We start from the raw sequence: 16,747 nt of genomic DNA on the forward strand, positions 1-16,747 counted from the left end.
ACCCACAAATGTCACTGAGTTAAAGCAGTTCTGCATGCACGACTTGGCCAAAATTCCTCCACAGCGATGTGAGAGACTGATCAACAAGGACAGGAAGCATTTGGTTGCAGTCATTGCAGCTAAATGTGGCACAACCAATTTTTTATTTTTTTTATTTCACCTTTATTTAACCAGGTAAGCCAGTTGAGAACAAGTTCTCGTTTACAACTGCGACCTGGCCAAGATAAAGCAAAGCAGTGCGATTAAAAACAACAACACAGAGTTACATATGGGTAAAAAAACAAAGTCAAAAAATACAACAGAAAATATATATACAGTGTGTGCAAATGTAGCAAGTTATGGAGGTAAGGCAATAAATATGCTATAGTGCAAAATAATTACAATTAGTATTAACACTGGAATACTAGATGTGCAAGAGATTATGTGCAAATAGAGATACTGGGGTGCAAAAGAGCAAAATAAATAACAATATAGGGATGAGGTAGTTGGGTGGGCTAATTTCAGATGGGCTGTGTACAGGTGCAGTGATCGGTAAGGTGCTCTGACAACTGATGCTTAAAGTTAGTGAGGGAGATAAGTGTCTCCAGCTTCAGAGATTTTTGCAATTCGTTCTAGTCATTGGCAGCAGAGAACTGGAAGGAATGGCGGCCAAAGGAGGTGTTGGCTTTGGGGATGACCAGTGAGATATACCTGCTGGAGCGCAGACTACGGGTGGGTGCTGCTATGGTGACCAATGAGCTAAGATAAGGCGGGGATTTGCCTAGCAGTGATTTATAGATGGCCTGGAGCCAGTGGGTTTGACGACGAACATGTAGTGAGGACCAGCCAACAAGAGCGTACAGGTCACAGTGGTGGGTAGTGTATGGGGCTTTGGAGACAAAACGGATGGCACTGTGATAGACTACATCCAATTTGCTGAGTAGAGTGTTGGAGGCTATTTTGTAAATGACATCGCCGAAGTCAAGGATCGGTAGGATAGTCAGTTTTACGAGGGAATGTTTGGCAGCATGAGTGAAGGAGGCTTTGTTGCGAAATAGGAAGCCAATTCTAGATTTAACTTTGGATTGGAGATTCTTAATGTGAGTCTGGAAGGAGAGTTTACAGTCTAACCAGACACCTAGGTATTTGTAGTTGTCCACATACTCTAGGTCAGACCCGTCGAGAGTAGTGATTCTAGTCAGGTGGGCGGGTGCCAGCAGCGTTCGATTGAAGAGCATGCATTTAGTTTTACTAGTGTTTAAGAGCAGTTGGAGGCTACTGAAGGAGTGTTGTATGGCAATGAAGCTCGTTTGGAGGTTTGTTAACACAGTGTCCAATGAAGGGACAGATGTATACAAAATGGTGTCGTCTGCGTAGAGGTGGATCTGAGAGTCACCAGCAGCAAGAGCGACATCATTGATATACACGGAGAAAAGAGTCGGCCCAAGAATTGAACCCTGTGGCACCCCCATAGAAACTGCCATAGGTCCAGACAACAGGCCCTCCGATTTGACACATTGAACTCTATCTGAGAAGTAGTTGGTGAACCAGGCGAGGCAGTCATTTGAGAAACCAAGGCTATTTAGTCTGCCAATAAGAATGCAGTGGTTGACAGAGTCGAAAGCCTTGGCCAGGTCGATGAAGACGGCTGCACAGTACTGACTATTATCGATCGCGGTTATAATATCGTTTAGGACCTTGAGCGTGGCTGAAGTGCACCCATGACCAGCTCGGAAACCGGATTGCATAGCGGAGAAGGTACGGTGGGATTCGAAATGGTCGGTGATCTGTTTAACTTGGCTTTCAAATACTTTCGAAAGGCAGGGCAGGATGGATATAGGTCTGTAACAGTTTGGATCTAGAGTGTCACCCCCTTTGAAGAGGGGGATGACCGCGGCAGCTTTCCAATCTCTGGGGATCTCAGACGTTACGAAAGAGAGGTTGAACAGGCTAGTAATAGGGGTTGCGACAATTTCGGCAGCTAGTTTTAGAAATAAATGGTCCAGATTGTCTAGCCCAGCTGATATGTAGGGGTCCAGATTTTGCAGCTCTTTCAGAACATCAGCTGTCTGAATTTGTGTGAAGGAGAAGCGGGGGGGGGGGCATGGGCAAGTTGCATCGGAGGGTGCAGAGTTGGTGGCCGGGGTAGTGGTAGCCAGGTGGAAAGCATGGCCAGCCGTAGCAAAATGCTTGTTGAAATTCTCGATTATTGTAGATTTATCGGTGGTGATAGTTTTTCCTAGCCTCAGTGCAGTGGGCAGCTGGGAGGAAGTGCTCTTATTCTCCATGGACTTTACAGTGTTAATATTAATAATATGCCATTTAGCAGACGCTTTTATCCAAAGCGACTTACAGTCATGCGTGCATACATTAATTTTTTGTGTATGGGTGGTCCCGGGGATCGAACCCACTACCTTGGCGTTACAAGCGCCGTGCTCTACCAGCTGAGCTACAGAGGACCACACAGTGTCCCAAAACTACAGTGTCCCAAAACTTTTTGGAGTTAGTGCTACAGGATGCACATTACTTTTTAAAGAACAACCAGGCATCCTCTACTGACGGAATGAGATCTATATCCATCCAGGATACCTGGGCCAGGTCAATTAGGAAGGCCTGCTCGCTAAAGTGTTTTAGGGAGCGTTTGACAGTGATGAGGGGTGGTCATTTGACCGCGGACCCGTTACGGACGCAGGCAATAAGGCAGTGATCGCTGAGATCCTGGTTGAAGACAGCGGAGGTGTATTTAGAGGGTAAGTTAGTCAGGATGATATCTATGAGGGTACCCATGTTTACGGATTTAGGGTTGTACCTGGTAGGTTCGTTGATAATTTGTGTTAGATTGAGGGCATCTAGTTTGGATTGTAGGATGGCCGGGGTGTTAAGCATATCCCAATTTAGGTCACCAAGCAGTACGAACTCTGAGGATAAATGGGGGGCAATCAATTCACATATGGTGTCCAGGGTACAGCTGGGGGCTGAGGGGGGTCTGTAGCAAGCGGCAACAGTGAGAGACTTATTTCTGGAAAGTTTTTTAGAAGTAGAAGCTCAAACTGTTTGGGCACAGACCTGGATAGTATGATAGAGCTCTGCAGGCTATCTCTACAGTAGATTGCAACTCCACCCCCTTTGGCAGTTCTATCTAGACGGAAAATGTTATAGTTGGGGATGGAAATTTCAGAATTTTTGGTGGCCTTCCTAAGCCAGGATTCAGACACTGCTAGAACATCAGGGTTGGCGGAGTGTGCTAACGCAGTGAATAACTCAAACTTAGGAAGTAGACTTCTGATATTTACATGCAAGAAACCAAGGCTTTTGCGATTACAGAAGTCAACAAATGATAGCGCCTGGGGAGTAGGAGTGATACTGAGGGCTGCAGGGCCTGGGTTAGCCTCTACATCACCAGAGGAACAGAGGAGGACTAGAATAAGGATACGGTTAAAGGCTTTAAGAACTGGTCTTCTAGTGCGTTGGGTACATAGAATAAAGGGGGCAGATTTCCGGGCGTTGTAGAAAAGATTCAGGGCATTATGTACAGACAAGGATATGGAAGGATATGAGTAAAGTGGAGGTAAACCTAAGCGTTGGGTAACAATGAAAGAGATGGCATCACTGGAGGCACCAATTGAGTCGGTCTCCGCGTGTATGGGGGGTGGGACAAAGGAGCTATCTAAGGCAGGTTTAGCTGGGCTGGGGGATCTACAGTGAAATAGTACAATTAGAAATAACCGAAACAACAATAAGCTAACCATATTGACATGGGAGAGAGGCATAAAGCAATCACAGGTGTAATTTGAGAGAGCTAAGACAACAGCTGGTAATGACGACACAGTTTGGGCTGAGGCTAAACATAAACAGGATGCGGTACCATAAAAAGGAACAGTCCAGCAGGCATCAGCTGTATAGCTGAGTTATCATAAGGTCCGGTGAACAGCAATAGGATAGTTCGGAGGTAGTTCGGGGGCTGCTAAAGCACTAGCGAGCAAGAGGCCACGGCTAGCGTGTGCTAGCGGGCCGGGGCTAGCAGATGGAATCTTCGTGGTCGACGTCGTAACGGGAAGCCTGTTGTAACCACATCAGACGATTTCGTCGGCAGACCAGTCGTGTTGGATCGGCGGGGCTCCGTGTCAACACTAGGTGGTCCCGTCCGGTTGACAGAGAGGTAGATAGCCGGGAGATGGGCCTAGCTCAGGATGATTAGCCAAACCACAACGTCCATTTTGTTGCAGCTAGTTGGTAGCAATGAATCCGGAGTTAAAGGTCCAGTGATTCAGTGATTCCGGCAGAAAAACTGATATGTTCTGGGTCGATAACGCGCTGTGCAGACAGTGCAGACTGGCCGAATAATAGTCCAGGCTAGAGCTGGCTGGTAGATGGTGCAGGCCACAGACAATGGTGAAAAACCGCTAACGGTAGCTGATAGCAAGTAGCTAGTTAGCTGGCTACTCCCGTCCGGTAGACCGAGAGGTAGATAGCCGGGATATGGGCCTGGCTCTAGGCTAGCTCGAGGCTAACTGGTGCTTGCATATTGAGTGTAAGGGGGCAATTACTTTTTCACACAGGGGAATTGGGTGTTGCATAATTAAATAAGTATCAATTTTTTGTTATTTGTAAACTCAGGTTCCCTTTATCTAATATTAGGTTATGGTTGAAGATTTGATAACATTAAGTATCAAAAATATGCAAAAATAAAGAAAATCAGAAAGAGGGCAAATACTTTTTCATGGCACTGTAAGTATCATTAGCTTTTAAAACACTTCAATATGTTTTCTTTTATCTTTTATTCCCCATCTTCATCAAATATTTTAATAATTTATCTGCAGATAATTACCAGTATGCAAATTAGGGAGACAAATGAATGGCTCTCTTACAGATGAGATTCGGTTGGCTACTGATGAGTCACTCACTTTAAAGGGATACTTCATGATTTTGGCAATAACTAGCATTAGCACAATGACGAAGTCTATGGTAACTGCTAGCATGCTAGTAGATACCATAGACATCCAGTCATTGTGCTAACACTAGTTAGCATTGGCTCGCAAAATTACAGCTAACTTCCTTCATACTGGAGGCAGAGACATAAAAATGGTATCTGTGAGTTCATCTGACTCTGGGGAAGTAGATAAAGGGCTTCATTGCCAAAATCCCAAAATATCCCTTTATAGGCACTGTCTGGCAAGTCCTGATACAAACAAGATCTTTAAGTAACTTGTCACGATGTGATACCATGGACATATAACTACGTTGTATGGTTTATGAATTGCAAGGATATATGAGATCAGTCAGTTCGACACCTTCTATAAACTAGTCAAGCTTTCTGTTCGTCAATTAAAGCACAGTAAATAGCCTATGCTCCACCACAATTGGCTGCATATGAAACACGCCAGGGTCCAACATTTAAAAAAATCTCACTGGCCAAAAATCTACTGGGCCGAACAGAATTTATACTGGCCCGTACATGGAGTAGTTCTTAAATGCATTAGGGTCATGCAGGGCCTATCGATTGGCATGCTTTCTCTCTATATCCAGCTATTGATTGTCTACATTTGGTTATTATTGTATTAAAAAGCTAATATAATTTAGCAATGCATGTCATTATTCATTAGAATTGCATTGTATTAATTGCATTCGTTTTTGTTTCTATAGTATGTTATTTTGAGAAGATGTGAAAATAGGATGCTGTCCCTTAAAGAAAAACGTTCCAAAAGAGAGATCGACATGGCTACAGTAGGCTAGCCAAGATGAATGCTAGGTGTCTTTTTGTAGCTTTCTTTTTGCAACAGTAGCCAGCAATTTGCTAATACAGTGAGGGGGAAAAAGTATTTGATCCCCTGCTGATTTTGTACGTTTGCCCACTCACAAAGAAATTATCAGTCTATAATTTTAATGGTAGGTTTATTTGAACAGTGAGAGACAGAATAACAACAAAATCCAGAAAAATGCATGTCAAAAATGTTATAAATTGATTTGCATTTTAATGAGGGAAATAAGTATTTGACCCCCTCTCAATCAGAAATATTTCTGGCTCCCAGGTGTCTTTTATACAGGTAACGAGCTGAGATTAGGAGCACACTCTTAAAGGGAGTGCTCCTAATCTCAGCTTGTTACCTGTATAAAAGACACCTGTCCACAGAAGCAATCAATCAATCAGATTCCAAACTCTCCACCATGGCCAAGACCAAAGAGCTCTCCAAGGATGTCAGGGACAAGATTGTAGACCTACACAAGGCTGGAATGGACTACAAGACCATTGCCAAGCAGCTTGGTGAGAAGGTGACAACAGTTGGTGCGATTATTCGCAAATGGAAGAAACACAAAAGAACTGTCAATATCCTTTGGCCTGGGGCTCCATGCAAGATCTCACCTCGGAGTTGCAATGATCATGAGAACGGTGAGGAATCAGCCCAGAACTACACGGGAGGATCTTGTCAATGATCTCAAGGCAGCTGGGACCATAGTCACCAAGAAAACAATTGGCAATACACTACGCCGTGAAGGACTGAAATCCTGCAGCGCCCGCAAGGTCCCTGTGCTCAAGAAAGCACATATACAGGCCCGTCTGGAGTTTGCCAATGAACATCTGAATGATTCAGAGGAGAACTGGGTGAAAGTGTTATGGTCAGATGAGACCAAAATCGAGCTCTTTGCCATCAACTCAACTCGCCGTGTTTGGAGGAGGAGGAATGCTGCCTATGACCCCAAGAACACCATCCCCACCGTCAAACATGGAGGTGGAAACATTATGCTTTGGGGGTGTTTTTCTGCTAAGGGGACAGGACAACTTCACCCCATCAAAGGGACGATGGACGGGGCCATGTACCGTCAAATCTTGGGTGAGAACCTCCTTCCCTCAGCCAGGGCATTGAAAATGGGTCGTGGATGGGTATTCCAGCATGACAATGACCCAAAACCCACGGCCAAAGCAACAAAGGAGTGGCTCAAGAAGAAGCACATTAAGGTCCTGGAGTGGTTTAGCCAGTCTCCAGACCTTAATCCCATAGAAAATCTGTGGAGGGAGCTGAATGTTCAAGTTGCCAAACGTCAGTCTCGAAACCTTAATGACTTGGAGAAGATCTGCAAAGAGGAGTGGGACAAAATCCCTCCTGAGATGTGTGCAAACCTGGTGGCCAACTACAAGAAACGTCTGACCTCTGTGATTGCCAACAAGGTTTTTGCCAACAAGTACTAAGTCATGTTTTGCAGAGGGGTCAAATACTTATTTCCCTCATTAAAATGCAAATCAATTTATAAAATTTTTGACATGAGTTTTTCTGGATTTTTTTGGTTGTTATTCTGTCTCTCACTGTTCTAATAAACCTACCATCAAAATTATAGACTGATCATGTCTTTGTCAGTGGGCAAACGTACAAACTCAGCAGGGGATCAAATACTTTTTTCCCTCACTGTATGTTCACTATTGAAGGTTTACTTTTGTAAATCACTTTCCCTAAAATGAATAAGCTCAGCTAGTAGATTGATGGGTGATTCTTTTTGCTCTGGACAGCTCACGTGTGCGGTGTGAAGGCATCAACTCATGTACTGCTCGCGTACTCGGAAGTTGACTTGCGGGAGTGTGGTGGTGCTTGAATGAACGGCCAATTGTATTGCTCAAATACAAATAGCATGACATTTACACGTGTAGTCTTCAATGGTTTTCAATGGTAGACAGCGACAGAGCAGGTAAATGCTGAACTGGAATGCAAAAATGCGCTGATAGGTTACTGGTTCTATTGGACCAGTGACTGACAAGATCCAAAGGTCCAACACGTGTTTTTACTGGCCCTGGACCAGTGACTGACAAGATCCACTGGTCCAACACGTGTTTTTACTGGCCCTGGACCAGTGACTGACAAGATCCACTGGTCCAACACATGTTTTTACTGGCCCTCGACCAGTGACTGACAAGATCCACTGGTCCAACACAGGTTTTTACTGGCCCTGGGCCAGCGGGCCATCATTAATGTTGTCCCTGCACGCGAAAGAAAATACATGAATGTGCCTGAAAACAATATGCTAAGTGGATTTCGACTCATCGTTACCACATTATATGGGATGTGCAAATTCATACTCTCTCTCTCCGTGTAAAGAAATTTGACTGCAACCACAACACGCACACCCACGTACCGAGAGGCGGGACAGACAGCAGACTGTCAAACCAGCAGTGTTTCCCTGTCATCGCTCACTTTGTGACTGACAAGCACCGGTCCTATCAATAGATCGATAGAAGATGCATATCATTCATTCTAGTGGGAGAGGGCTTGGCAGACTTTTTCTGACTAGCTAATTTATATGTAGCCTAGTTAATTTAAGTGGAAAAAGTACCCGGCTGAAAATGAGTCTAATCAACTGTATAGCCGACAGCCTGCGCTAGTGGAAAAAACTGAACATGGTGTTCCTCTACACAAGTCAAGTGGGTCCTGAGATGTTTTCCTTGTTTTATCCAATCTGTCGAAAGAAAATATATTCAAACCTCAAGCAAATGTTGATGGTAGCATCTGTATCTGATAATGGCTAAAGGTGAGAGGTGTGTGTGTGTTTCCCTACCCAGCTCAGGTCCAGATAGAAGGGGACTTCCTGCCTTGCTCCTTTTCTATCCTGGAGGACCAACCTATGGACATGCTGCTTGGACTGGACATGCTCAAGAGACATCAGGTCAGATCCCTCCAAATCCATGAACACTACCACATATACAGTGCATTCGGAAAGTATTCACACCCCTTGACTTTTTCCACATTTTGTTACGTTACAACCTTATTTTAAAATTGATTAAATACAAATAAATCCTCATCAATCTATACACAATACCCCAGAATGACAAAGCGAAAACCGGTTTTTAGAAATGATTGCTAATTTATTTGGAAGATTTGGAAAGGCATAAAACCCGTCTATATAAAGGTCCCACAGTTGACAGTGCATGTCAGAGCAAAACCCAAGCCATGAGGTCGAAGGAATTGTCCGTAGAGCTCCAAGACAGGATTGTGTTGAGGCACAGATCTGGGGAAGGGTACCAAAACATTTCTGCAGCATTGAAGGTCCCTAAGAACACAGTGGCATCCATCATTCTTAAATGGAAGAAGTTTGGAACCACCAAGACTCTTCCTAGAGCTGGCCACCAGGCCAAACTACGCAATCGGGGGAGAAGGTCCTTGGTCAGGGAGGTGACCAAGAACCTGATGGTCACTGACAGAGCTCCAGAGTTCCTCTGTGGAGATGGGAGAACCTTCCAGAAGGACAACCATCTCTGCAGCACTCCACCAATCAGGCCTTTATGGATGAGAGGCCAGACGGAAGCCACTCCTCAGTAAAAGGCACATGACAGCCCGCTTGGAGTTTGACAAAAGGCACCTAAAGGACTCTCAGACCATGAGAAACAAAATTCTCTGGTCTGATGAAACCAAGATTGAACTCTTTGGCCTGAATGCCAAGCATCACGTCTGGAGGAAACCTGGCACCATCCCTACGGTGAAGCATGGTGGTGGCAGCATCATGCTGTGAGGATGGTTTTCAGCGGCAGGGACTGGGAGACTAGTCAGGATCGAGGCAAAGATAAACAGACCAAAGTGCAAAGAGATCCTTGATGAAAACCTGCTCCAGCGCACTCAGACTGGGGCGGAAGTTCACCTTCCAACAGGACAATGACCCTAAGCACACAGCCAAGACAACGCAGGAGTGGCTTCGGGACAAGTCTCTGAATGTCCTTGAGTGGCCGAGTCAGAGCCCAGACTTGAACCCGATCAAACATCTCTGGAGATACCTGGAAATAGCTGTGCAGCGACGCTCCCCATCCAACCTGACAGAGCTTGAGAGGATCTACAGAGAAGAATGGGAGAAACTCCCCAAATACAGGTGTGCCAAGCTTGTAGCGTCATACCCAAGAAGACTCAAGGCTGTAATCGCTGCCGAAGGTGCTTTAACAAAGTACTGAGTAAAGGGTCTGAATACTTATGTAAATGTGATATTTCAGCTTATTTATTAATTTTTTGATTGAGGAAAAAATACGATTTAATCAATTTTAGAATAAGGCTGTAACGTAACAAAATGTGGAAAAAAATCAAGGGGTCTGAATACTTCCCGAATGCACTGTAAATGACATCCAAACTAATCCCTGTGTGTAAACTACTGTTCTGTTTATATATCCTGCTACCTCAGTGTTCAATTGACCTGAAGAAGAACACGTTGCTGATCGGGACAACGGGCACTGAGACCTGCTTCCTGCCTGAGGCAGAGCTGCCAGAGTGTGCCCGGCTGGCATACGGGCCGGAGGGGCGTGAGGATGCCCAGCCAGACGAGATCGCAGACCGAGAGCTGGCGGAGGCACTTCAGAGATCTGTACAGGAGGGTGGTAAGGAACGCGGTCTGGGAGAGGGCTATAGTGATTCCTCAGCTCTCTGTCTGCACACTCTAAAGTAGTGGACATTACTGCAGCAGAGACATGAGCCAGAAAGCACATTTGCATTTAGCTTCGTTACCCCTGAACCCTGTTTCTACAGTCATCTGCATTCTCAGCAGGGGTTGGAACCCACTTTTTTTTTTCAAATCGTTTCATTCTGAACAGAACCACCATTTTGTTTTTGTTACTTTCCAGTGTTCCAACCAGCAAAATAAAGGTACTGGTTTATATGGTTCCTTTCTGTTCCTTTTTTAATCTGTGAAATCAACCGTTTTTTTACATTTGGCTCATTAAATTACTTCACCAATCAGTGCGGATAGAGCAGGCAAGCTAGTTGTTTACATGCGTGATGGACAGACAAGTGTTGCTTATGGCGAAAGGTGCAACATACATATTGCAGGTGGGGAGCGAGCAAGAGGGCTGAGGAGGAGGCTTGAAGGCATCTTGTTATGACATTCATTATCTGAATTAGGCCCACAGAATTATACCTAAGAGGAGCGGCTTCTATGGAGGAACTTTAAATGTCCTTTGATCTAACTAGCTAACAAGCTTGAGCTAGCTAGCTAACAAGCTTGTGTGTGCAGAGCGACACCAGAATTAAAAACATATCTTACCTTTTTGTAGGTAATAAATTCATTGTGAAAAGTGATAACTAGGCCTATAGTATCCTTAACTAGCATTGAAAAAGTTAATCCATTCTTCTCTAGCTAATTAAAAATCTCTCTCCCTATCTTCTGAATCAAGCTTGTAATGTCAGTACAGTAGCTTATGCTTCGGATGGGCAGGTAGCCTAAACACACACAGGCAAAGATTTCCAGCTTGCAGGCAGACGCTGGATACGTTTCTGAGTGACAGAGTGATGGCCTTGCATAGGCGCTTTGTTACGTTTTGTTGTGGGACTAGAAAAAAAATTCTGGAATGTAAAATAACGTTATTAACCGGTTCCCATGCTTTTAAAATAACGGTTCCGTTCCGGGACAGTATGGATCACTTTCCTTCCAGGTTCCGTTTCTGTTCCTTGAAATAAAAATCTGTTTCGGTTCTGTTCCCTGAACCGGTTCCAACCCCTGATTCTGTCACATACATGATCACTGCATGTAATCACCTCAGCCAATGAAAAATAAGCTTTATAAATCAGACCTAGGTATGAAATCAAAATCTGACCTGTGGTTGGATTTAGTCTAGTTGGTGTTAGTCTTTGTTTGGTTCTGTAAATGTATTTGGTTTAACCGTTCTTCTTTAAGTAAAAAAGACAATGAAATCCCTCTGCGGACCAATTTAGCTCATGGAGGAGGTTAGATGACAGGTCATGTGATCACTCTGTGACCTCTAGGGTCATAGGTCAAATAAAGTTATCTTGGCTGACACTGTTCACCACTATGTGAACAGTCTGACAGCGTGGTGCATGCTTTGTGTGCGAGTGCTAACTCTCTGCGTCCCTTTGCATGATGTGTGGTGTGTGGCCTAACCCTGAGCAGGACAGCACTGATGCATTTGGGGAGACAGCTGGAGAGGGCCTTACCAACCAGGTACTGCAAACCTACAGAGAGAATCAATGCTAAATCCATCACCCATATTCTCTTCTTTATTTGGGGATTTTGTTGCAAAATTTTATTTTGGGCTTATTGAAAAAACATAATAAATATTGGTACGATATTAGTAATACATCCTTTAATAAATAGGCAATAGTATTTACCATGTTTTTCAACTTATTTTAAAAAGCATAGGATGCAATCACTGATTAAAAGGGGTAGTTAGAGATTTTGGCAATCCCTGTAGACTTCCAGTCATTGCGCTAATGCTAACTTCCTTCCTACTGGACACAATGACATAAAAATGGTATCCACGAGTTTGTCTGACTCTGGGGAAGTAGCCAAAATCTCAAATTATCCCTTTTAAGGTCTCTGCATTTCAATTTCATGTTTCATTTCAGAAGCTGGCATGGACAAACTATGCATGTTGTGTGCAAGAGTGTTTTGGTCCGTAGCAAGTTTCAATTGTTGTTCAACTACTGTTTATTCTAAAACTGATCTCTACCATCACACTGCAGGTGGACAAACTACCTCACCGGAATCCCCACTATTCCCAACACCCAGACCCCTGAACAACATGCCCCTGTCCTCCACCTCTACCACCGGCCACCCCCAGAGCCTTGCCCTGGACCGTTCTCAGTCTGCTCCAGCCTACATGCGCCAGGCCGGGGCCCCAACACCAGGGCAGAGCCAGAGCCAAACCCAGCCTGGTTTCCTGGGTTTCCCCATCCCTGGGCCCTCATCCCAGGCCCAGAACATAGCACCTACAGCCCAACAGTCTCCTCTCTCAGACCCAAGCCCTACCAACCCCACCCAGCCACTCCTACCCACCATCCCCACTCCCCCGGCTCAGGATCTGTCCACATGCGCCCCTCCTGCAGACAAGTCTGTGACTGGCACTCCCACCCTGGGAGGTTCAGACAGTCAGATCCCTCCAGAGATGGGGTATGGCTCTGAGAAGGCAGAGAATGGCTCCCTGTCCCCCCTCTCAATTCAGCCCATGGAGCAGGAGGAGGACATGTCAGTCACCACCACAGATCCCCGGACATGTCTGAGTACCCCGAGTCAGCAGAGTGGAGAGGGTGAAGGGGGTTCCCACCATCCCATCTCCAATCTCCCATCACTCACCCTGGAGCCCTGTCTTTCTGGATCCACATCTGCGGAGATGGAGTCTCACCCTGCCTCCTCCCAGAGCACTGCGCAATCAGAGCGGGACCAGCCAGAGGGGGAGCGCTGTCCCAACTCAGACCAGATCCCGTCTCTGGCCCAGGCTCTGCGGGAGCTCCATGAGCTGCTGGTGTCTAACAGCTGTGGCCTGTCCCCCCAGGACCGCAGTGCCAGCTGCTCCCCCTCACACAGACAGGATGCTGACGGACTGCACAACAACCACAACCCCACCGCAGAGCCCCAAACCCTGATACCTGAAAACACCAAACAACCATCCCCCTCTACTGCCATTATAGCTGGTGCAGAACCATGCGATGCCAAAGCCAACCATGCTGCTGCTGTGTCTGACGGAGGGCCTCCTCCTGACTGTGTCCTGCCAGGCACCTCTGGCCAGGAGCAGAGCCTGGAGACTAGGGACGGGGCAGAGGCTGAACCAGAAGAGGGACAGGGAGAACTAGAACCACAGTGTCCAGACAGCTCCTGGGGGGAAAGGAGGGCTGACAGGTATGGGCTAGATGCCAGTAAAAGCAGAGGGACTGTGTCTGAGGTCCAGGGTCCCTCTCCCTCTTCACTCCAAGCAGACCTGGAGTTCAGGGAGCCCCCTGAGGGGCAGCAGGGGAGGGGTGTGGCAGACGGGAGAGCCTCTGTTATTGACAACCCAGACACTCTCGGCCTCCAACCTGAGCCAACACAGCAGAGCCCCCTGTCCATGGCTGTGGGTTCACCTGAGGACAACTCTGGCGTTTCGCCCCGCACTTCACCTCCTCAGGCCCTGGGCAACCACCACCACCCCTCCTCCTCCTCCTCCTCTACAGCCCCACTCTTCTCTGCTCCACATCCCGTTACTGAACAGTTTCCGGCTGAGCACATCCAGAGGATCCAGGCAGCTGGCTTCTCTGCCAGGGAGGCTGCAGAGGCACTGGAACAGGCCCAGGGTAGTGTGGAGCTGGCTCTGCTGGCACTACTGGCCCGCAAGATCACTGTGCCCACCTAGACACTCACAACATTACAATCATATGGGAGTCCCAGCCTCTTGTCAACATCGGTTTCATGCTTTTTGTCTCTTGGTTTCTCACAGACCATACAACAACAACTTATTTGTTCCTAGATTGAGCCGATATGATCTGAGTTGTGTTTGCATGCAGCAGTTGGTGCCTGTTTCATGGATTTTATAGATGGGATTTAGTAGATTGATTTCCTTCATTTCCCCCCCCCCCCCTTTGTTTAACCCTGTATATACATATTTTATTCTAAACACAATTGAACTGCCCCATTAATGAGAAAATGTTGGTAAATGTTTACATTTGTATGTTGAATGGCATTTGTTTAAAGGGCCGAATATAACCTAAAATAGTATGTTAAAATGTCAGATTTGTGAGGAGTATTATTGCTCTGCTAAACAATTTATTTGTTTTAAATTGATGTTTGATTTTAACTCAACTCAGATTATGCTGATAAAACCCACCAGACAGTCAAAAACATATTACACTGTGGAAATTACTGCATTTAAGAAGCATTGCTAACTGCTGATCTTTGTCTTTTTCTGCTGATGTTAGCATTTTGTAATACGACATTTTCTCAGTCATGTGATTATTGCCAATCTTGGGGAACTTGGGTGTTTTCATTTTTAGACAGCTTGCACAAGAAAATAAATGAAGCAGCACCACCCTTTACTTTCGACACTACTTTTTTGATAGAGGAACATCAACATCACCAAGGAGTTATGAGAGTATTTAGTATTTCTGGAAATTGTCAGTGTGAGATTGTGCAGGTAAAAGATAAGGAAGTCTTCAACTATAACAGCATGTGTAATAGGAACATCTTTGGAAATGTGATATGGTCATTTATAGAGGGGTTTTGGTAGTTCCTGTTCACTTTCAGATATCTATCATACAGTTGAAGTTTACATACACCTTAGCCAAATACATTTAAACTGAGTTTTTCACAATTCCTGACATTTAATCCTAGTAGAAATGCTATGTCTTAGGTCAGTTAGGATCACCACTTTTATTTTAAGAATGTGAAATGTCAGAATAATAGTAGAGTGATTTATTTAATATTTTAGTTCTTTCATCACATTCCCAGTGGGTCAGAAGTTTACATACACTCAATTAGTATTTGGTAGCATTGCCTTTAAATTGTTTAACTTGGGTCAAACGTTTCAGGTAGCCTTCCACAAGCTTCCCACAATAAGTTGGGTGAATTTTGGCCCATTCCTCCTGACAGCTGGTGTTACTGAGTCAGGTTTGTAGGCCTCCTTGCTCGCACACGCTTTTTCAGTTCTGACCACACATTTTCTATAGGATTGAGGTCAGGGCTTTGTGATGGCCACTCCAATACCTTGACTTTGTTGTCCTTAAGACATTTTGCCACAACTTTGGAAGTATGCTTGGGGTCAGTGTCCATTTGGAATACCCATTTGCGACCAAGCTTTAACTTCCTGACTGATGTCTTGAGATGTTGCTTCAATATATCCACATAATTGTCCTTCCTCATGATGCCATCTATTTTGTGAAGTGCACCAGTCCCTCCTGCAGCAAAGAACCCCCACAGCATGATGCTGCCACCCCGTGCTTCACGGTTGGGATGGTGTTCTTCGGCTTGCAAGCGACCCCCTTTTTCCTCCAAACATAACAATGGTCATTATGGCCAAACAGTTCTATTTTTGTTTAATCAGATCAGAGGACATTTTTCCAAAAAGTACGATCTTTGTCCCCATTTGCAGTTGCAAACCGTAGTCTGGCTTTTTTTATGGCGGTTTTGCAGCAGTGGCTTCTTCCTTGCTGATCGGCCTTTCAGGTTATGTTGATATAGGACTCGTTTTACTGTGGATTTAGATACTTTTGTACATTTTTCCTCCAGCATCTTCACAAGGTCATTTGCTGCTGTTCTGGGATTGATTTGCACATTTCGCACCAAAGTATGTTCATCTCTAGGAGACAGAACGCGTCTCCTTCCTGAGCGGTATGACAGCCGCGTGGTCCCATGGTGTTTATACTTGCATACTATTGTTTGTACAGATGAACGTGGTACCTTCAGGCATTTGGAAATTGCTCCCAATGATGAACCAGGCTTGTGGAGGTCTACAATTTTTTTCTGAGGTCTTGGCTGATTTCTTTTGATTTTCCCATGATGCCAAGCAAAGAGGCACTGCGTGTGAAGGTAGGCCTTGAAATACATCCACAGGTACACCTCCAATTGACTCAAATGATGTCAATTAGCCTATCAGAAGCTTCTAAAGCATGACATCATTTTCTGGAATTTTCCAAGCTGTTTAAAGGCACAGTCAACTTAGTGTATGTAAACTTCTGACCCACTGGAATTGTGACACAGTGAATAACAGAAATAATCTGTCTGTAAACAATTGTTGGAAAAATGACTTGTGTCATGCACAAAGTAAATGTCCTAACCGACTCGCCAAAACTATAGTTTGTTAACAAGAAATTTGTGGAGTGGTTGAAAAACGAGTTTTAATGACTCCAACCTACGTGTATGTAAACTTCCGACTTCAACTGTACATGTAGAATTACTCAACTGGAAATCTCTCCCACAGTCAAAGTCTACCCTATCCAGCTGTCAGATCATTTGCTCATTCATTTATTCATATATCCATTATCAACTTTGGTTTTTTAATTGTATTATCTGGGTCATATTCATATACCAACAACATCGTGGCAGGTCG

The 16,747-nt window shown here is 45.0% G+C and overlaps 1 protein-coding gene across 2 annotated transcripts in view; it reads left to right on the top strand.

The window, feature by feature from the left end:
• The window catches only part of LOC121578396 (protein DDI1 homolog 2-like), a 28,058-nt gene extending 13,325 nt beyond the window's left edge, over positions 1-14,733 (top strand). Inside the window, exons 7-10 of one of the 2 annotated variants that reach the window (XM_041892757.2) lie at positions 8,525-8,628; positions 10,126-10,318; positions 11,845-11,895; positions 12,417-12,464. In XM_041892757.2, the coding sequence (XP_041748691.1) occupies positions 8,525-8,628; positions 10,126-10,318; positions 11,845-11,855 (308 nt within the window). In that variant the 3' untranslated portion in view covers positions 11,856-11,895; positions 12,417-12,464. Of the gene's footprint in view, positions 1-8,524; positions 8,629-10,125; positions 10,319-11,844; positions 11,896-12,416 lie in introns of both variants that reach the window. The other variant, XM_041892756.2, reaches the window with a different exon arrangement.
• Positions 14,734-16,747: the final 2,014 nt, after the last annotated feature.

The sequence above is a fragment of the Coregonus clupeaformis genome, chromosome 12, assembly GCF_020615455.1.
Source record: "Coregonus clupeaformis isolate EN_2021a chromosome 12, ASM2061545v1, whole genome shotgun sequence".
NCBI classification, from domain to species: domain Eukaryota; kingdom Metazoa; phylum Chordata; class Actinopteri; order Salmoniformes; family Salmonidae; genus Coregonus; species Coregonus clupeaformis.